We start from the raw sequence: 22,203 nt of genomic DNA, 5'->3' as shown, positions 1-22,203 counted from the left end.
TGGAGGAGAGAATGGGGGAGAGAATGGAGGAGAGAATGGAGGAGAGAATGGAGGAGAATAGAGGAAAGAATGGAGGAGAGAATGGAGGAGAGAATGGAGGAGAGAATGGAGGAGAGAATGGAGGAGAATAGAGGAGAGAATGGAGGAGAGAATGGAGGAGAGAATGGAGGAGAATAGAGGAGAGAATGGAGGAGAGAATGGAGGAGAATAGAGGAGAGAATGGAGGAGAGAATGGAGGAGAGAATGGAGGAGAGAATGGAGGAGAGAATGGAGGAGAGAATGGAGGAGAATAGAGGAGAGAATGGAGGAGAGAATGGAGGAGAGAATGGAGGAGAATAGAGGAAAGAATGGAGGAGAGAATGGAGGAGAATAGAGGAGAGAATGGAGGAGAGAATGGAGGAGAGAATGGAGGAGAATAGAGGAAAGAATGGAGGAGAGAATGGAGGAGAGAATGGAGGAGAGAATGGGGAGAGAATGGAGGAGAGAATGGAGGAGAATAGAGGAAAGAATGGAGGAGAATAGAGGAAAGAATGGAGGAGAGAATGGAGGAGAGAATGGAGGAGAGAATGGAGGAGAGAATGGAGGAGAGAATGGAGGAGAGAATGGAGGAGAATAGAGGAAAGAATGGAGGAGAGAATGGAGGAGAATAGAGGAGAGAATGGAGGAGAGAATGGAGGAGAGAATGGAGGAGAATAGAGGAAAGAATGGAGGAGAGAATGGAGGAGAATAGAGGAGAGAATGGAGGAGAGAATGGAGGAGAGAATGGAGGAGAATAGAGGAAAGAATGGAGGAGAGAATGGAGGAGAATAGAGGAGAGAATGGAGGAGAGAATGGAGGAGAGAATGGAGGAGAATAGAGGAGAGAATGGAGGAGAGAATGGAGGAGAGAATGCAGGAGAATAGAGGAAAGAATGGAGGAGAATAGAGGAGATAATGGAGGAGAATAGAGGAGAAAATGGAGGAGAGAATAGAGGAGAGAATGGAGGAGAGAATGGGGGAGAGAATGGAGGAGAATAGAGGAGAGAATGGAGGAGAATAGAGGAGAGAATAGAGGAGAGAATGGAGGAGAATAGAGGAGAGAATAGAGGAGAGAATGGAGGAGAGAATAGAGGAGAGAATGGAGGAGAGAATGGAGGAGAGAATGGAGGAGAATAGATCAGAGAATGGAGGAGAATAGAGGAGAGAATAGAGGAGAGAATAGAGAGAGAATGGAGGAGAGAATGGAGGAGAGAATGGAGGAGAATAGAGGAGAGAATGGAGGAGAGAATGCAGGAGAATAGAGGAGAGAATGGAGGAGAGAATGCAGGAGAATAGAGGAAAGAATGGAGGAGAATAGAGGAGAGAATGGAGGAGAGAATAGAGGAGAGAATGGAGGAGAGAATGGGGAGAGAATGGAGGAGAGAATGGAGGAGAATAGAGGAGATAATGGAGGAGAATAGAGGAGAAAATGGAGGAGAGAATAGAGGAGAGAATGGAGGAGAGAATGGGGGAGAGAATGGAGGAGAGAATGGAGGAGAATAGAGGAAAGAATGGAGGAGAGAATGGAGGAGAGAATGGAGGAGAGAATGGAGGAGAGAATGGAGGAGAGAATGGGGAGAGAATGGAGGAGAGAATGGAGGAGAGAATGGAGGAGAGAATGGAGGTGAGAATGGAGGAGAGAATGGAGGAGAGGATGGAGGAGAATAGAGGAGAGAATGGAGGAGAGAATGGAGGAGAATAGAGGAAAGAATGGAGGAGAGAATGGAGGGGAGAATGGAGGAGAATAGAGGAGAGAATGGAGGAGAATAGGGGAGAGAATGGAGGAGAGAATAGAGGAGAATAGAGGAGAGAATGGAGGAGAGAATGGAGGAGAGAATGGGGGTGAGAATAGAGGAGAGAATGGAGGAGAGAATGGATGTGAGAATGGAGGAGAGAATGGAGGAGAGGATGGAGGAGAGTGGAGGAGAGAATGGAGGAGAGTGGAGGAGAGAATGGAGGAGAATAGAGGAGAGAATGGAGGAGAGAATGGAGGAGAGAATGGAGGAGAGAATGGAGGAGAATAGAGGAGAGAATGGAGGAGAGAATGGAGGAGAGAATGGAGGAGAATAGAGGAGAGAATGGAGGAGAGAATGGAGGAGAGAATGGAGGAGAATGGAGGAGAGAATGGAGGAGAATAGAGGAGAGAATGGAGGAGAGAATGGGGGAGAGAATGGAGGAGAATAGAGGAGAGAATGGAGGAGAGAATGGAGGAGAGAATGGAGGAGAATAGAGGAGAGAATGGAGGAGAGAATGGAGGAGAGAATGGAGGAGAGAATGGAGGAGAATAGAGGAGAGAATGGAGGAGAGTGGAGGAGAGAATGGAGAGAATGGAGGAGAAAAGAGGAGAGAATGGAGGAGAGAAGGGAGGAGAGAGCGGAGGAGAATAGAGGAGAGAGCGGAGGAGAGTGGAGGAGAGAATGGAGAGAATGGAGGAGAGAATGGGGAGAGAATGAAGGATAGAATGGAGGAGAGAATGGAGGAGAGAATGGGGGAGAATAGAGGAGAGAATGGAGGAGAGAATGGAGGAGAATAGAGGAGAGAATGGAGGCACGAGCAGAGGAGAGTGGAGGAGAGAATGGAGGAGAGAATGGAGGAGAATAGAGGAGAGAATGGAGGAGAATAGAGGAGAGAATGGAGGAGAGAATGGAGGAGAGAAGGGAGGAGAATAGAGGAGAGAATGGAGGAGAGTGGAGTAGAGAATGGAGGAGAGAATGGAGGAGAGAGCGGAGGAGAATAGAGGAGAAAGCGGAGGAGAGTGGAGGAGAGAATGGAGAGAATGGAGGAGAATAGAGGAGAGAATAGATGAGAATAGAGGGGAGAATGGAGGGGAATAGAGGAGATAATGCAGGAGAATAGAGGAGAGAATGGAGGATAATAGAGGAGAGAATGGAGGAGAGAATGGAGGAGAGTGGAGGAGAGAATGGAGGAGAGAAGGGAGGAGAATAGAGGAGAGAATGGAGGAGAGTGGAGTAGAGAATGGAGGAGAGAATGGAGGAGAATAGAGGAGAGAATGGAGGAGAGTGGAGGAGAGAATGGAGGAGAGAATGGAGGAGAGAATGGAGGAGAATAGAGGAGAGAATGGAGGAGAGAATGGAGGAGAGTGGAGGAGAGAATGGAGGAGAGAATGGAGGAGAGAGCGGAGGAGAGAATGGAGGAGAATAGAGGAGAGAGCAGAGGAGAGTGGAGGAGAGAATGGAGAGAATGGAGGAGAATAGAGGAGAGAATGGAGGAGAGAATGGAGGAGAGAATGGAGGAGAGAATGGAGGAGAGAATGGAGGAGAGAATGGAGGAAATAGTGGAGGAGAATTCTCTCTTTCTTTCTGTCTGTCCCTCACACACAGAACCCCGCCCCCCCTTCCCCATTCACCTGGACAGTTAGACTGTTATGGTCAGTCTGTTAAAACATAGAAAGCAAATGGATGTGGAGAAGGTGAAGGCTACTCACTGGCATGGCGTTGTTGAGCGTAGTGTTGTACACACAGGAGCGCATGGTGTACTCTGTCAGGCACCCTTCAAAAAGCTGGAGAGACTCGGACACCTTGTCCTGGAAATCCTCCGCAGACTTATTAGTGATCCCAAAGTAGAGATAGTCGGAGTACAACCTGAGACAACAAACAACAACACCAACATCAACAACACCATCAACACCATGTCCTGGAAATCCTCCGCAGACTTATTAGTGATCCCAAAGTAGAGATAGTCAGAGTACAACCTGAGACAACAAACAACAACATCAACATCACCAACACCTACAACACCACCACCATCAGCATCAACAACACCACCATCAACACCACCATCAACTACAACAACACCACCATCAGCATCAACAACACCACCATCAACATCACCAACAACTACAACAGCACCATCAACACCACCACAATCAACATCAACAACACCACCATCAACTACAACAACACCACAATCAACATCAACAACACCACCATCAACAACACCACCATCAACAACACCACCATCAACATCACCAACACCACCATCAACATCAACAACACCACCATCAACATCAACACCACCACCATCAACATCACCAACACCACCATCAACAACACCACCATCAACATCACCAACAACTACAACAGCACCATCAACACCACCACCATCAACATCAACAACACCAACATCACCAACACCACCATCAACATCAACATCAACATCACCACCATCAACATCAACAACACCAACATCAACAACACCACCATCAACATCAACACCACCACCATCAACAACAACTACAACAACACCATCAACACCACCATCAACACCACCATCAACACCACCATCAACATCAACAACACCAACATCAACAACACCACCATCAACATCAACACCACCACCATCAACATCACCAACAACTACAACAACACCATCAACACCACCATCAACACACCATCAACACCACCATCAACTACAACAACACCACCATCAACAACACCACCATCAACATCAACACCACCATCAACACCACCATCAACATCAACAACACCACCATCAACAACACCACCATCAACACCATCATCAACATCAACAACACCACCATCAACATCAACAACACCACCATCAACACCACCATCAACTACAACAACACTACCATCAACACCACCATCAACTACAACACCACCATCAACATCACCACCACCATCAACATCACCATCAACATCAACAACAACTACAACACCAACATCAACAACACCAACAACACCACCATCAACACCACCATCAACACCACCATCAACACCAACAACACCACCATCAACACCACCATCAACATCACCACCATCAACATCACCACCATCAACACCACCATCAACATCACCACCATCAACATCAACTACAACAACCTCACCATCAACATCAACTACAACAACACCACCATCAACATCACCAACAACTACAACAGCACCACCATCAACATCACCAACAACTACAACAACACCACCACCATCAACACCACCATCAACATCAACTACAACAACCTCACCATCAACATCAACAACACCACCATCAACTACATCAACATCACCAACAACTACAACACCACCATCAACAACACCACCATCAACTACAACAAAACCCCCATCAACACCACCATCAACTACAACAGCACCACCATCAACATCACCAACAACTACAACAACACCACCACCATCAACACCACCATCAATTACAACAACACCACCATCAACAACAACAACAACAACACCACCACCATCAACACCACCATCAACATCAACATCACCAACACCACCATCAACATCACCAACACCACCATCAACAACAACACCACCACCATCAACAACAACACCACCACCATCAACACCACCATCAACAACACCCCCATCAACTACAACAACACCACCATCAACACCACCACCATCAACATCAACAACAACACCACCAACATCAACACCACCATCAATTACAACAACACCACCATCAACATCAACTACAACAACCTCACCACCACCATCAACTACAACACCACCACCATCAACATCAACAACACCACCATCAACATCAACAACAACTACAACAACACCAACACCACCACCATCAACATCAACAACACCACCATCAACTACAACAACACCACCATCAACTACAACAACACCACCATCAACAACAACACCAACACCATCAACAACAACAACACCATCAACATCACCAACGGCATCGACAACAACAACAACACCATCAACAACACCACCACCAGCAACAACACCACCATCAACAACTACAACACCACCATCAACATCAACATCACCACCACCAGCAACAACACCAACACCATCAACAACTACAACACCACCATCAACAACTACAACAACACCCCTACCATCAACATCACCAACAACTACAACAACACCAACAACAACAACAACAACACCATCATCAACAACACCAACACCATCGACATCAACATCAACACCACCATCAACAACTACACCACTACCATCAACATCACCAACAACTACAACAACCAAGACTGGGATTCAATCTGATCGCTGGTTGTTGACAATGCAGCTTTAAAAAGGCCATATTTAAAGGGCCATATTTAAAGGGCCATATTTAAAGGGCCATATTTAAAGGGCCATATTTAAAGGCCATATTTAAAGGGCCATATTTAAAGGCCATATTTAAAAGGCCATATTTAAAGGGCCATATTTAAAGGGCCATATTTAAAGGGATGGTAAATGCTGCAGATGTGTTCAATTGGAAATTGCCTTTAAAAGCCAAGCGCCACATTGTCGACTATCCACGGTTGGATTGAATCCCGACCAAAGTCATGAGCATCAACTCCGGTACTATGAGAGACAACCTCTCCAAAGTACAGTAGGTTCAATGATTAACCTCTCCTATTGGAATTAGGCCGAAAACCCAAACAAACATGACTTACAATCCGTGCCACCAAAACCCATGTGGTGTCTGGGGTTGTAAACACATTTAGTTACACACACACACACACTCTCTCTGCCCCTCCTCCCTCCCTCTCTCTCTCTCTCTCCCCCCTCCTCTCTCCCTCTCTCTCCCTCCCTCCCTCCCTCTCTCTCTCCCTCCCTCTCTCTCTCTCTCCCTCTCTCTCTCTCTCCCTCTCCTCTCTCTCTCTCTCTCTCTCTCTCTCTCTCTCTCCCTCCCTCCCTCCCTCTCTCTCTCCCCTCCCTCTCTCTCTCTCTCTCTCTCTCTCTCCCTCCCTCTCTCTCCTCTCCCTCCCTCCCTCCTCTCCTCCCTCCCTCCCTCCCTCCCTCTCCTCTCCCCCCCCTCCCTCCCTCCTCTCTCTCTCCCTCCCCTCCCTCCCTCCCTCCCTCTCTCTCCCCCCTCCCTCCCTCCCTCTCCTCTCCCCCTCCCTCTCTCCCTCTCTCTCTCCCTCCCTCCCTCCCTCCCCCTCCCTCTCTACCTTGACTTGGCTGCTGTGATTTGACAGACAAAACCAATTAAAGTGAGCCAGTTGAGACATCCACTGAAGTGAAACTCTGTTCAGTCAGAGCAAGAGACAAACTAGTCTGAATTTATAGAGAACGCTGCCAGGCCTTCAGCTATTAGCTGAAACATAATTCCTCTTTTATAACAAACTGCACGTCTCAATCTGAAATACATCTGGAATGGAGTTTGCCCTGCTCGTGTGTGTGTGTGTGTGTGTGTGTGTGTGTGTGTGTGTGTGTGTGTGTGTGTGTGTGTGTGTGTGTGTGTGTGTGATGGTAATGTGTGCAGTGTGTTGGGCATCAACAGAGAGGTAGATGGACCAAAGCTAGCTGATTTGGCCCCGGAGGGAGAGATGGAGAGAATGATGCAAAGAAAGAGAGAAAGAGAGAGGGAGAAACAGGGAGAGATGGAGAGAGGGAGAAACAGGGAGAGATGGAGAGAATGAGAGAGGGAGAAACAGGGAGAGATGGAGAGAATGAGAGAGATGGAGAGAAAGAGAGAGGGAGAAACAGGGAGAGATGGAGAGAATGAGAGAGATGGAGAGAAAGAGAGAGGGAGAAACAGGGAGAGATGGAGAGAATGAGAGAGATGGAGAGAAAGAGAGAGGGAGAAACAGGGAGAGATGGAGAGAATGAGAGAGATGGAGAGAAAGAGAGAGGGAGAAACAGGGAGAGATGGAGAGAAAGAGAGAGGGAGAAACAGGGAGAGATGGAGAGAATGAGAGAGATGGAGAGAAAGAGAGAGGGAGAAACAGGGAGAGATGGAGAGAATGAGAGAGATGGAGAGAAAGAGAGAGGGAGAAACAGGGAGAGATGGAGAGAATGAGAGAGATGGAGAGAAAGAGAGAGGGAGAAACAGGGAGAGATGGAGAGAAAGAGAGAGGGAGATACAGGGAGAGATGGAGAGAATGAGAGAGATGGAGAGAAAGAGAGAGGGAGAAACAGGGAGAGATGGAGAGAAAGAGAGAGGGAGAAACAGGGAGAGATGGAGAGAAAGAGAGAGGGAGATACAGGGAGAGATGGAGAGAGGGAGAAACAGGGAGAGATGGAGAGAATGAGAGAGGGAGAAACAGGGAGAGATGGAGAGAGGGAGAAACAGGGAGAGATGGAGAGAAAGAGAGAGGGAGATACAGGGAGAGATGGAGAGAATGAGAGAGATGGAGAGAAAGAGAGAGGGAGAAACAGGGAGAGATGGAGAGAAAGAGAGAGGGAGAAACAGGGAGAGATGGAGAGAAAGAGAGAGGGAGATACAGGGAGAGATGGAGAGAATGAGAGAGATGGAGAGAATGAGAGAGATGGAGAGAAAGAGAGGGAGATACAGGGAGAGATGGAGAGAATGAGAGAGATGGAGAGAAAGAGAGAGGGAGAAACAGGGAGAGATGGAGAGAAAGAGAGAGGGAGAAACAGGGAGAGATGGAGAGAAAGAGAGAGGGAGATACAGGGAGAGATGGAGAGAATGAGAGAGATGGAGAGAAAGAGAGAGGGAGAAACAGGGAGAGATGGAGTGAATGAGAGAGATGGAGAGAAAGAGAGAGGGAGAAACAGGGAGAGATGGAGAGAATGAGAGAGATGGAGAGAAAGTGAGAGGGAGAAACAGGGAGAGATGGAGAGAAAGAGAGGGAGAAACAGGGAGAGATGGAGAGAAAGAGAGAGATGGAGAGATGGAGAGAAAAGAGAGGGAGAAACAGGGAGAGATGGAGAGAAAGTGAGAGGGAGAAACAGGGAGAGATGGAGAGAATGAGAGAGATGGAGAGAAAGAGAGAGGGAGATACAGGGAGAGATGGAGAGAATGAGAGATGGAGATACAGGGAGAGATGGAGAGAATGAGAGAGATGGAGAGATGGAGAGAAAGAGAGAGGGAGATACAGGGAGAGATGGAGAGAATGAGAGAGATGGAGAGAAAGAGAGAGGGAGAAACAGGGAGAGATGGAGAGAATGAGAGAGATGGAGAGAAAGAGAGAGGGAGAAACAGGGAGAGATGGAGAGAATGAGAGAGATGGAGAGAATGAGAGAGATGGAGAGAATGATGCAAAGAAAGAGAGAAAGAGAGAGGGAGATACAGGGAGAGATGGAGAGAATGAGAGAGGGAGAAACAGGGAGAGATGGAGAGAATGAGAGAGGGAGAAACAGGGAGAGATGGAGAGAATGAGAGAGATGGAGAGATGGAGAGAATGAGAGAGATGGAGAGATGGAGAGAAAGAGAGAGGGAGATACAGGGAGAGATGGAGAGAATGAGAGAGATGGAGAGATGGAGAGAAAGAGAGAGGGAGATACAGGGAGAGATGGAGAGAAAGAGAGAGATGGAGAGAAAGAGAGAGGGAGATACAGGGAGAGATGGAGAGAATGAGAGAGGGAGATACAGGGAGAGATGGAGAGAATGAGAGAGATGGAGAGAAAGAGAGAGGGAGATACAGGGAGAGATGGAGAGAATGAGAGAGATGGAGAGATGGAGAGAATGAGAGAGGGAGATACAGGGAGAGATGGAGAGAATGAGAGAGGGAGAAACAGGGAGAGATGGAGAGAATGAGAGAGATGGAGAGATGGAGAGAATGAGAGAGATGGAGAGATGGAGAGAAAGAGAGAGGGAGATACAGGGAGAGATGGAGAGAATGAGAGAGATGGAGAGATGGAGAGAAAGAGAGAGGGAGATACAGGGAGAGATGGAGAGAATGAGAGAGATGGAGAGATGGAGAGAGGGAGAAACAGGGAGAGATGGAGAGAATGAGAGAGATGGAGAGAAAGAGAGAGGGAGAAACAGGGAGAGATGGAGAGAATGAGAGAGATGGAGAGAATGAGAGAGGGAGATACAGGGAGAGATGGAGAGAAAGAGAGAGATGGAGAGATGGAGAGAAAGAGAGAGGAGATACAGGGAGAGATGGAGAGAATGAGAGAGATGGAGAGAAAGAGAGAGGGAGAAACAGGGAGAGATGGAGAGAATGAGAGAGATGGAGAGAAAGAGAGAGGGAGAAACAGGGAGAGATGGAGAGAAAGAGAGAGGGAGAAACAGGGAGAGATGGAGAGAATGAGAGAGATGGAGAGAAAGAGAGAGGGAGAAACAGGGAGAGATGGAGAGAATGAGAGAGATGGAGAGAAAGAGAGAGGGAGAAACAGGGAGAGATGGAGAGAAAGAGAGAGGGAGAAACAGGGAGAGATGGAGAGAATGAGAGAGATGGAGAGAAAGAGAGAGGGAGAAACAGGGAGAGATGGAGAGAAAGAGAGAGGGAGATACAGGGAGAGATGGAGAGAAAGAGAGAGGGAGATACAGGGAGAGATGGAGAGAAAGAGAGGGAGAAACAGGGAGAGATGGAGAGAATGAGAGAGATGGAGAGAAAGTGAGAGGGAGAAACAGGGAGAGATGGAGAGAAAGAGAGGGAGAAACAGGGAGAGATGGAGAGAATGAGAGAGATGGAGAGATGGAGAGAGAAAGAGAGATGGAGAGAAAGTGAGAGGGAGAAACAGGGAGAGATGGAGAGAAAGAGAGGGAGAAACAGGGAGAGATGGAGAGAATGAGAGAGATGGAGAGAAAGTGAGAGGGAGAAACAGGGAGAGATGGAGAGAAAGAGAGGGAGAAACAGGGAGAGATGGAGAGAATGAGAGAGATGGAGAGAAAGTGAGAGGGAGAAACAGGGAGAGATGGAGAGAAAGAGAGGGAGAAACAGGGAGAGATGGAGACAGACAGACCCACCTCTCTACAGGGTCTCTGAGCATGAACCAAGCTTTATGCTGAAGGGTTAGTAGCAGTAGTAGTAGTAGTATAGTAGTAGTAGTATAGTAGTAGTAGTATCAGTAGTATCAGTAGTAGTATAGTAGTAGTAGTATCAGTAGTATCTGTAGTAGTATAATAGTAGTAGTATCAGTAGTATCAGTAGTAGTATAGTAGTAGTATCAGTAGTATCAGTAGTAGTAGTAGTAGTAGTATCAGTAGTAATCAGTGCAGTAGTTATAGTATACTCAGTATCAGTAGTAGTAGTAGTAGCAGTAGTATCAGTAGTATCATTAGTAGTATAGTAGTAGTAGTAGTATCAGTAGTATCAGTAGTAGTATAGCAGTAGTAGTAGTATCAGTAGTAGTAGTATAGCAGTTGTAGTATCAGTAGTATCAGTAGTAGTATAGCAGTAGCAGTAGTAGTATCAGCAGTATCAGTAGCAGTACAGTAGCAGTAGTATCAGCAGTATCAGCAGCAGCATTAGCAGTAGCAGCACAGTAGCAGTAGCAGCAGCAGCAGTAGCAGTAGTAGCAGCAGCAGCACAGCAGCAGCAGCAGTATTAATAGTAACAGCAGCAGCAGCATAGCAGTAGTAGTAGCATTAATAGCAATAGCAGTAGCAGTGGTTGGTAGTAGTAGCAGCAGTGTATTAGTCGTAGTAGCAGTATAGCAGCAGCAGTATTATTAGCAGTGGTGGTAGTAGACAGTAGCAGCAGAAGCAGCAGCAGCACAGCAGCAGCAGCACAGCAGCAGCAGCAGCATTAATAGTAATAGCAGCAGTAGCAGCAGCAGCAGTATAGCAGCAGCAGCAGCAGCAGCAGCAGCAGCAGCAGCAGCAGCAGCAGCAGCAGTAGCAATAGCATTAGCAGCAGCAGCTGCAGCAGCAGCATAGCAGCAGCAGCAGCATTAATAGCAATAGCAGTAGTAGCAGTAGTAATAGTAACAGCAGCAGCAGCAGTAGCAGCAGTAGCAGTAGCAGCAGCAGCAGTAGTAGCAGTAGTAGCAGTATAGTAGTAGCAGTAGTAGTAATAGTAGTGGCATTATTAATTGTAGTAGTAGTAGTAGTATTAATAGTAATAGTAGTAGTAGTATTAATTGTAGTAGTAGTAGTAGTAGTAATGGTAGTAGTAGTAGTATTAATAGTAGTAGTATTAATAGTAGTAGTAGTAGAAATATTAGTAGTGGTAGTAGTGGTAGTAGTAGTATTAATAGTAGTGGTAGTAGTAGTAGTATTAATAGCAGTTACAGTACCTCTCTACAGGGTCTCTGAGCATGACGATGAACCTTGCGTCAGGCTGAAGGGTGTGGATAAAGTCCTGGATGAGGAAGGGTGGCTCCGCCTCCGCCTCAGTCGAGTTGTCATAGAAATACGCCCAGGCATTGTTGTCCCACATGGTGGACGCACTGGCCTCTCCTGGAACACACACAAACAAACACAAACACAAACACACGGTTTATTGATTTGCATGAACAAGACAAAGGAAGTAACATGAATACAGTGTGAACAGTTGTTGAGGTATTTGCTGGAGAGGACAGTGCTTCTATATAATCCTCCTCCGTTAGGACAGAAAATGAATCAGAGAAAAGCATTAATGCCCTTCTTCACCTTATATTAGTGTTCTCCTCCTTCAACGTCCTGTCATTATAATACTGTAGTGTCCTCCTTCAACGTCCTGTCATTATAATACTGTAGTGTTCTCCTCCTTCAACGTCCTGTCATTATAATACTGTAGTGTCCTCCTTCAACGTCCTGTCATTATAATACTGTAGTGTCCTCCTCCTTCAACGTCCTGTCATTATAATACTGTAGTGTTCTCCTCCTTCAACGTCCTGTCATTATAATACTGTAGTGTCCTCCTTCAACGTCCTGTCATTATAATACTGTAGTGTCCTCCTCCTTCAACGTCCTGTCATTATAATACTGTAGTGTCCTCCTTCAACGTCCTGTCATTATAATACTGTAGTGTCCTCCTCCTTCAACGTCCTGTCATTATAATACTGTAGTGTTCTCCTTCAACATCCTGTCATTATAATACTGTAGTGTCCTCCTTCAACGTCCTGTCATTATAATACTGTAGTGTTCTCCTCCTTCAACGTCCTGTCATTATAATACTGTAGTGTCCTCCTCCTTCAATGTGCTGTCATTATAATACTGTAGTGTTCTCCTCCTTCAATGTGCTGTCATTATAATACTGTAGTGTCCTCCTCCTTCAACGTCCTGTCATTATAATACTGTAGTGTCCTCCTTCAACGTCCTGTCATTATAATACTGTAGTGTCCTCCTTCAACGTCCTTTCATTATAATACTGTAGTGTCCTCCTCCTTCAACGTCCTGTCATTATAATACTGTAGTGTTCTCCTCCTCCAACGTCCTGTCATTATAATACTGTAGTGTCCTCCTCCTTCAATGTGCTGTCATTATAATACTGTAGTGTCCTCCTTCAATGTGCTGTCATTATAATACTGTAGTGTTCTCCTCCTTCAACGTCCTGTCATTATAATACTGTAGTGTCCTCCTTCAATGTGCTGTCATTATAATACTGTAGTGTCCTCCTCCTTCAATGTGCTGTCATTATAATACTGTAGTGTCCTTCTCCTTCAATGTGCTGTCATTATAATACTGTAGTGTTCTCCTCCTTCAATGTGCTGTCATTATAATACTGTAGTGTCCTCCTCCTTCAACGTCCTGTCATTATAATACTGTAGTGTCCTCCTTCAATGTGCTGTCATTATAATACTGTAGTGTCCTCCTTCAATGTGCTGTCATTATAATACTGTAGTGTTGAACTAATAGCGGTTCGGTTCCAGGCTGTGTCACAGCATTCTAAGGTACTGCATCGCAGTGCTTGAGGCGTCACTACAGACCCGGGTTCGGTTCCAGGCTGTGTCACAGCGTTCTCAGGTACTGCATCGCAGTGCTTGAGGCGTCACTACAGACCCGGGTTCGGTTCCAGGCTGTCACAGCGTTCTCAGGTACTGCAGTACTTGAGGCATCACTACAGACCCGGGTTCGGTTCCAGGCTGTCAAAGCGGTCTAAGGTACTGCATCGAAGTGCTTGAGGCGTCACTACAGACCCGGGTTCGGTTCCAGGCTGTGTCACAGCATTCTCAGGTACTGCATCGTAGTGCTTGAGGCGTCACTACAGACCCGGGTTCGGTCCCAGGCTGTGTCACAACCGGCTGTGATCGGGAATCCCATAGGGCGGCACACAATTGACCCAGTGCCGTCTGGGTTAGGGGAAGGTTTGACCGGGCGGGGGGTTTTACTTGGCTCACTGCGCTCTAGCGACTCCTTGTGGTGGGCCGGACGCCTGCAGGCTGTCTTCAGTTGGACTGCGTTTCCACATTGGTGCGACTGGCTTCCGGGTTGAGCGGGCGGGTGTTAAGAAGCGCTGTTTGGCGGGTCATGTTTCGTAGGACGCATGACTCGACCTTCGACCTCTCCCGAGCCCGTTTGGGAGTTGCAGCGATGAGACAAGATCTTAACTGGAAATGGATATCGCAAATGGATATCACGAAAAACGGGTCATTATTTTTTTTGAAAATCAACAACAAAAAAGTGTAAAAGAATCAAGCGTTTTCCCTCGCTCATTATCGAAGCTGTGATCAAAATCACGGAGCAAATGACTTTCAACTATTGTAATGTTCTTGGCGTAGGGTGGCCTGAATTGGGCAGGGGGTTGTGTAGGAGTTTAGGGGCCAGGGTTATGGCCGTTGGCCTATACTTCGCTGGGCTCTCCAAGCCTCTCTCCTCTCCTCTGCGAGGGTAGGACACAGTTGGCCTATACTTCGCTGGGCTCTCCAAGCCTCTCTCCTCTCCTCTGCGAGGGTAGGACACAGTTGGCCTATACTTCGCTGGGCTTCCAAGCCTCTCTCCTCTGCGAGGGTAGGACACAGTTGGCCTATACTTCGCTGGGCTCTCCAAGCCTCTCTCCTCTGCGAGGGTAGGACACAGTTGCCTATACTTCGCTGGGCTCTCCAAGCCTCTCTCCTCTCCTCTGCGAGGGTAGGACACAGTTGGCCTATACTTCGCTGGGCTCTCCAAGCCTCTCTCCTCTCCTCTGCGAGGGTAGGACACAGTTGGCCTATACTTCGCTGGGCTCTCCAAGCCTCTCTCCTCTCCTCTGCGAGGGTAGGACACAGTTGGCCTATACTTCGCTGGGCTCTCCAAGCCTCTCTCCTCTCCTCTGCGAGGGTAGGACACAGTTGGCCTATACTTCGCTGGGCTCTCCAAGCCTCTCTCCTCTCCTCTGCGAGGGTAGGACACAGTTGGCCTATACTTCGCTGGGCTCTCCAAGCCTCTCTCCTCTCCTCTGCGAGGATAGGACACAGTGTGAATACTGAAGAGGTCTCTGGGACGCTCCTCCTCAGCCCTGAAGGATTTGTTCTTTAAAGAGAGGAATAAAACGGGTTGACCAGCTGGCTTACTAAACTGTTAGCTGGTAGCTGTTAGCTGGTAGCTGTTAGCTGGTAGCTGTTAGCTGTTAGCTGGTAGCTGGCAGCTGGTAGCTGTTAGCTGGTAGCTGTTAGCTGTTAGCTCATAGCTGGTAACTGGTAGCTGGTAGCTGTTAGCTGGTAGCTGTTAGCTGTTAGCTGTTAGCTGGGAGCTGGGAGCTGGTAGCTGGAAGCTGGTAGCTGGAAGCTGGTAGCTGGTAGCTGTTAGCTGTTAGCTGGGAGCTGGTAGCTGGAAGCTGGTAGCTGGTAGCTGGTAGCTGGTAGCTGTTAGCTGTTAGCTGGTAGCTGGTAGCTGGTAGCTGGAAGCTGGTAGCTGGTAGCTGGAAGCTGGTAGCTGGTAACTGGAAGCTGGTAACTGGTAGCTGGGGCTCAATACAACAACTCAGTGTGAGGCAAGACTACTTTTGCTATATTAAAGTCATAAATCAGAAGATGGACTGGTGGAGGAAGAGAGGGAGGGAATGAGGGAGGGAGGGAGGGGGAGGGAGGGAGGGAGGGAGGGGAGGGAGGGAGGGAGGGAGGGAGGGAGGGAGGGAGGGAGGGAGGGAGTGAGCGAGGGAGTGAGCGAGGGAGGGAGTCAGAATCATAGAGAATCAGAGAGGTGTGGGGAGGGGGCTGCCTTAATCGACTTCCGAAGGTGTTTCCTATGATGATGTTGTGTTGATATTAAAGGAGTTTTACCTATGATGATGTTGTGTTGATATTAAAGGAGTTTTACCTATGATGATGTTGTGTTGCTCTGGCGCTCCTGAGTGGGCGTTTCCCATCAGGTTGTCTTGGATCTGATAGGCTGCCAGGTCAAACAGATCCAAATAGTCTTCCACTGGGTAACGGTCATGGAACCCCTCACTCAGACGGATTATACCTGGGGAGGGAGGGAGGAGAGAGGGAGGGAGGGAGGGAGAGGGAGGGAGGAGAAGAAAGGGAGGGAGGGAGGGGGGAGGGGGGGGGAGGGAGGGAGGGAGGGAGGGAGGAGGAGGAGAGGGAGGAGGGAGAGAAGAGAGGGAGGGAGGAGAGGGAGGGAGGGAGGGAGGGAGGGAGGGAGGGAGGGAGGGAGGGAGGGAGGGAGGGAGGGAGGGAGGGAGGGAGGGAGGGAGGGAGGGAGGGGGGGAGGGAGGGGGAGGGAGGGAGGGGGAGGGAGGGAGGGAGGGAGAGAGAGGGAGGGAGGGAGGGAGGGAGGGAGGGAGGGAGGGAGGGAGGGAGGGAGGGAGGGAGGGAGGGAGGGAGGGAGGGGAGGGAGGGAGGGAACAGAGAGAGAATGATAGACAAAGAATGAGAGAGGAATAGAAAAATAGAGTGAGAAAGCAACATTAGGAAACGTCTCCTGTCAAGTCCTTCATAGACACTAAAACCGCTCAGCCGGTCTACAGTTTTAGTCCAGGTCAAAGCACTACCTGACATGTTGTGCTTCACGTAAACCCACAAGGTCAGCTTGATCTATACAGGGACATGTTGTGCTTCACGTAAACCCACAGGGTCAGCTTGATCTATACAGGTACAGGAGTATGTTTCTCGTCACAGTGAAACAGAAGTACCAGACTGTAGCCTGAGAGCCGCAGGGCCAGGTGACATACTGTTGCACTGTTATCAACAGACTGATATGATTATACACCTAGGTTGTGTTCCAAATGGAATCCTTTTCCCCTAGGTAGTGCACTACTTTCCCCTAGGTAGTGCACTCCTTGTCCCCTTGGTAGTGCACTCCTTGTCCCCTAGGTAGTGCACTACTTTTCCCCTAGGTAGTGCACTCCTTGTCCCCTAGGTAGTGCACTACTTTTCCCCTAGGTAGTGCACTACTTTTCCCCTAGGTAGTGCACTCCTTTTCCCCTAGGTAGTGCACTCCTTTTCCCCTAGGTAGTGCACTCCTTTTCCCCAAGTAGTGCACTCCTTGTCCCCTAGGTAGTGCACTCCTTGTCCCCTAGGTAGTGCACTCCTTGTCCCCTAGGTAGTGCACTCCTTGTCCCCTAGGTAGTGCACCCCTTTCCCCCTAGGTAGTGCACTCCTTGTCCCCTAGGTAGTGCACTCCTTTTGACAAGTGCCTATTGAGAATAGGGATCCATTTGGGAGATATACATACAGTATAACACTATAGTTAGTTTTCCCCAGGATTAGAGGCTTTCATACAGTATAACACTACAGTTAGTTATCCCCAGGATTAGAGGCTGAGCTCAGGATTAGAGGCTTTCATACAGTATAACACTACAGTTAGTTTTCCCCAGGATTAGAGGCTTTCATACAGTATAACACTACAGTTAGTTTTCCCCAGGATTAGAGGCTGAGCTCAGAATTAGAGGCTTTCATACAGTATAACACTACAGTTAGTTTTCCCCAGGATTAGAGGCTGAGCTCAGAATTAGAGGCTTTCATACAGTATAACACTACAGTTAGTTATCCACAGGATTAGAGGCTGAGCCCAGGATTAGAGTGTCACGCCCTGGTTTTAGTATTTTGTGTTTATATAATTATTTGGTCAGGCCAGGGTATGACATGGGGTTATTTTGTATTGTGTTGTGGTATTGGGGGTTTTAGTAGGTATTGGGATTGTGGCTGAGTAAGGGTGTCTAGCATAGTCTATGGCTGCCTGAGGTTCTCAATCAGAGTCAGGTGATTCTCGTTGTCTCTGATTGGGAACCATATTTAGGTAGCCTGGGTTTCACTGTGTGTTTGTGGGTGATTGTTCCTGTCTCAGTGTGTTTGTATTCACCAGATAGGCTGTATTGGTTTTCACGTTCTGTTTCTTATTTTTGTATTTTTGTCGTTTTATTCACGGCATTTTGGTCCGATCCTTGGTCTACCTCTTCGTCAGAGGAGGAGATAGAAGAGAGCCGTAACATAGAGGTTTTCATACAGTATAACACTACAGTTAGTTTTCCACAGGATTAGAGGCTGAGCTCAGAATTAGAGACTTTGTGGTTCGACAGTATAAACGACTACCCTATTACACAATAAACACCTTGGATTGTAAATCCTCACAACACTTGTAGGATTTCTCATCTTCAGTGTCCCTGAATAACAATGAGGGTATCCTGATGCTCGGTTGCAGTACACGGTCTTGTTAGCAGGGTGACGGGATTGTCATGAGACTGGAGGCAGAACTGAGCCATATCCACTAGATGGGCCAGATGCAAACAGTAAAATGTCATTATCGTAGAGAGAGGGGAGAAGGAGAGGGAGGGAGAGAGAGAGAGGAAGAGAAAGAGGAAGAGGGAGAGAGAGAGAGGGAGAGAGAGAGAGAGAGAGAAGGAAAAAAAGAGAGGGAAGGGGAGAGAGAGAGCGAGAAAGAGAGAGAGAGAGAGAGAGAGAGAGAGAAGAGAGGGAAGAGAGAGAGGAAGAGAGAGAGGGAGAGAGAGGGAAAGAGAGAGGAAGAGAGAGAGAGAGGGAAAGAGAGAGGAAGAGAGAGAGAGAGGGGGGGGAAGGATGAGTATCACTAAATTCCTCTCGCCAAAAGCCGCAAATCTAATTTCCTGTTTTGAAGAGGTTTTCAAGTTCAGTTTCTTCCCATTCAGGTCAACTGGGATTTCACCATGACTTCCTGTTCTGTTTTCACACACCTACAACTTCCCATATAGTCCCATCTGTGGCGGCTGCTAGCCTTTTCCCATTACAGAGGCACATGGCGAGAACAGCACATGACAGAGTATTACACAGAGTGATGAACTCAACACAATCCTCAACGTCCCCAGATGGGGACAACAGGTTATTAAATCTGTGTGTGTTCATAACTTCCACCTCTGTATATATATATATACACACACACACACACACACACACACAGACACGCACACACACACACACACACACACACAGACACGCACACACACACACACACACACACAGAGTTGGATTTGTACTGTAGCATTTGACAGGATATCTAATGATGCAATACCATCACAACAGGAAACAACAGGGAACCGTTGGTCAATTTATTCTCCACACACACACCCGCACGGCACATACACACCCATACACCCAAGCCCCCCAGCAGATACTCTTATCCAGAGCAACACACACACACCTGCACGGCACACTGCAATAGAGCTTCAAAGACTAATGCTCTGTCAGTTTTTAGTGGCTTTGGCCACATCCCCAACGTAAGGTCAGGGTCGGCTCTTGCCGTTTGGGGGCCCTAAGAACATTTTTGTTTGGGGGGGCCCCCCACCTCACAGCAAAACATTTTAATGGCCCCCCTCTTGATGGTGGAAAGAAACATTTATGTTTTAAAACAAATATCCTGCAATTCTACTGGAGGTCAGGGCCCCCTGGAGGTCAGGGCCCCCTGGAGGTCAGGGCCCCTGGAGGTCAGGGCCCCCTGGAGGTCAGGGCCCCTGGAGGTCAGGGCCCCCTGGAGGTCAACAAAGTACTGAGTAAAGGGTCTGAATATATATGTAAATGTGATATTTAACTTTATTATTTTTAATAACTTTGCAAAAATGTCTAAAAACCTGTTTTTGCTTTGTTATTATGGGGTATTGTGATGTCATTATGGGGTATTGTGATGTCATTATGGGGTATTGTGATGTCATGGGGTATTGTGATGTCATTATGGGGTATTGTGATGTCATTATGGGGTATTGTGATGTCGTTATGGGGTATTGTGATGTCAGTATGGGGTATTGTGATGTCATTATGGGGTATTGTGATGTCAATATGGGGTATTGTGATGTCAATATGGAGTATTGTGATGTCATTATGGGGTATTGTGATGTCATTATGGGGTATTGTGATGTCAATATGGGGTATTGTGATGTCATTATGGGGTATTGTGATGTCATTATGGGGTATTGTGATGTCAATATGGGGTATTGTGATGTCATTATGTCAATATGGGGTATTGTGATGTATTGTGATGTCATTATGGGGTATTGTGATGTCATTATGGGGTATTGTGATGTCATTATGGGGTATTGGGATGTCAATATGGGGTATTGTGATGTCATTATGGGGTATTGTGATGTCATCATGGGGTATTGTGATGTCATTATAGGGTATTGTGATGTCATTATGGGGTATTGTGTGTAGATTGATGAGGGAACAAAACAATTTAATCCATTTTAGAATAAGGCTGTAACGTAACAAAATGTGGAAAAAGAGAAGGGGTCTGAATACTTTCTGAATGCACAACATATACTATATTAAGAAGAGCCTGCTCTGAGTAATGACGACTGGGGCCTACTGTATCAGGAAAGAAAACAGCTCTGAGTAATGATGACTGGGGCCTACTGTATCAGGAAAGAAACCAGCTCTGAGTAATGATGACTGGGGCCTACTGTATCAGGAAAGAAACCAGCTCTGAGTAATGACGACTGGGGCCTACTGTATCAGGAAAGAAACCAGCTCTGAGTAATGATGACTGGGGCCTACTGTATCAGGAAAGAAACCAGCTCTGAGTAATGACGACTGGGGCCTACTGTATCAGGAAAGAAACCAGCTCTGAGTAATGATGACTGGGGCCTACTGTATCAGGAAATAAACCGGCTCTGAGTAATGATGACTGGGGCCTACTGTATCAGGAAAGAAACCGGCTCTGAGTAATGATGACTGGGGCCTACTGTACCGGGAAAAAAACTGTGAAACATTATCATCTAAAATGGTCTGAATGCAGTTTTCTTGAGAAGCACGATACCTTGAAAATACCCTGTCAAATACCCTGTCAAATACCCTGTGAAATACCCTGTGAGATACCCTGTCAAATACCCTGTCAAATACCCTGTCAAATACCCTGTCAAATACCCTGTCAAATACCCTGTCAGATACCCTGTCAAATACCCTGTCAAATACCCATTACAAGCTGAAAGTAAAGAATGAAGGAAAGAGGTTTCCTGATTACAGTTTTTTTCGATTGCTAAACGACAGTGGACACAACTGGAGTCACATGTGCAAAACTCTAACTACAGTCTGCACAGCAGCAGTTCATGTGGACCAAACTCTAGTTCGTTTTTCATTGCAACCCTTCAACCCTCTCACCCTGTCAAATACCCTCAGTGAACACAGTTTTCAAAACTCTACACACTTATCCCATGACTTTAACCACAACCTGCACAACACTGTGGATTTACAGCACTTTGTTCAAATGCTAACACACTGCTGTCAAAACTGTGAACCACACATTCAAAACGGAATAGATTTCAGCCTTGTGCCTTTCAAACACTGTTGATTGCAATTTCAGCTGAAAGGCTAAGCAGGTGTCTTGTTTTAGACTTGTTAGTGAACACACACACATATTACAGTATATATAGGTAGAGCTCAGAAAGACTCATTAGGGAAATGGAACAAGGAAGATGGGTTGGTGGAGGGAGAAGGGTGGCAGGGAGAGGGCGGGTGCGTGGAGGAAGACAAAGAAGACAAAGAGCTGTTATTTCAGATTAAATAAGGGCTACACTTATAGACCATGTCGTGAACCATGGTCTCTCATTGAGAGAGGCAGGGTTGAGGGTGCAACCCAATCTGCAAAGATCCACAGTGGCATCTGTAATGCGAATTTTCCATCATGCAAACAGGTGAGAGTTACATCCTTACAGTAAATGAAAACATTACAGGAATCTATTTTGTATTGCAATTATAGAATATTTACACAGATATATATTACAGTAAGTTTGACTGTAAAATATATTTTTACAACAGGACCCAAAGTCTGCCCCCAACAGGGGGAAGAGGAAAAATATTTTGAGATGCGCAGGAAAATGCTATTGTTGACATGGTTGTTGTCAACAATGCAATAAAACTGCGGGAGATTCAAGATAGAGTGCTGGCTGATAATGATATATTTGAAAATGTTAATTCTGTCAGCACAACAGCTATTGCTCGAGTCCTAAAGAAACACCAAGTTACAATGAAACAGTTGTACACTGTACCGCTCGAGAGAAACACCTTTTTTTTCTCATTACTGTAATTCCGTAAATTACTACAGACTATTGAAGCAAACTGCTAATTTTAATTTACCTTAAAGAATTGTTATGTTCTAAAAATGTTAATAAATTATGTGAAAGAATGTCACTCTTTTCTTTGAAGAAAATATTACTTTGTATGAAGTCACTGAAATTGTTCAAACTGTAAAGATGAAAAGTTAGTATTTTCTGTATTGGTGT

The 22,203-nt window shown here is 46.8% G+C and overlaps 1 protein-coding gene across 1 annotated transcript in view; it reads right to left on the bottom strand.

Moving 5' to 3' along the window:
- Window positions 1–3,390: 3,390 nt before the first annotated feature.
- LOC121843300 (carbohydrate sulfotransferase 15-like) overlaps window positions 3,391–22,203 on the bottom strand; it is a 27,738-nt gene continuing 8,925 nt past the window's right edge. Inside the window, exons 4-6 of the mRNA XM_042312890.1 lie at window positions 15,837–15,983; window positions 11,915–12,077; window positions 3,391–3,619 (exon numbers count right to left, since the gene is read on the bottom strand). Of these exons, the coding sequence (XP_042168824.1) occupies window positions 3,415–3,619; window positions 11,915–12,077; window positions 15,837–15,983 (515 nt within the window). The 3' untranslated portion in view covers window positions 3,391–3,414. The remainder of the gene's footprint in view (window positions 3,620–11,914; window positions 12,078–15,836; window positions 15,984–22,203) is intronic.

Source organism: Oncorhynchus tshawytscha, unplaced genomic scaffold (assembly GCF_018296145.1).
Source record: "Oncorhynchus tshawytscha isolate Ot180627B unplaced genomic scaffold, Otsh_v2.0 Un_contig_7700_pilon_pilon, whole genome shotgun sequence".
NCBI classification, from domain to species: Eukaryota; Metazoa; Chordata; class Actinopteri; order Salmoniformes; family Salmonidae; genus Oncorhynchus; species Oncorhynchus tshawytscha.
This window is presented reverse-complemented; position numbering and strand designations above follow the sequence as displayed.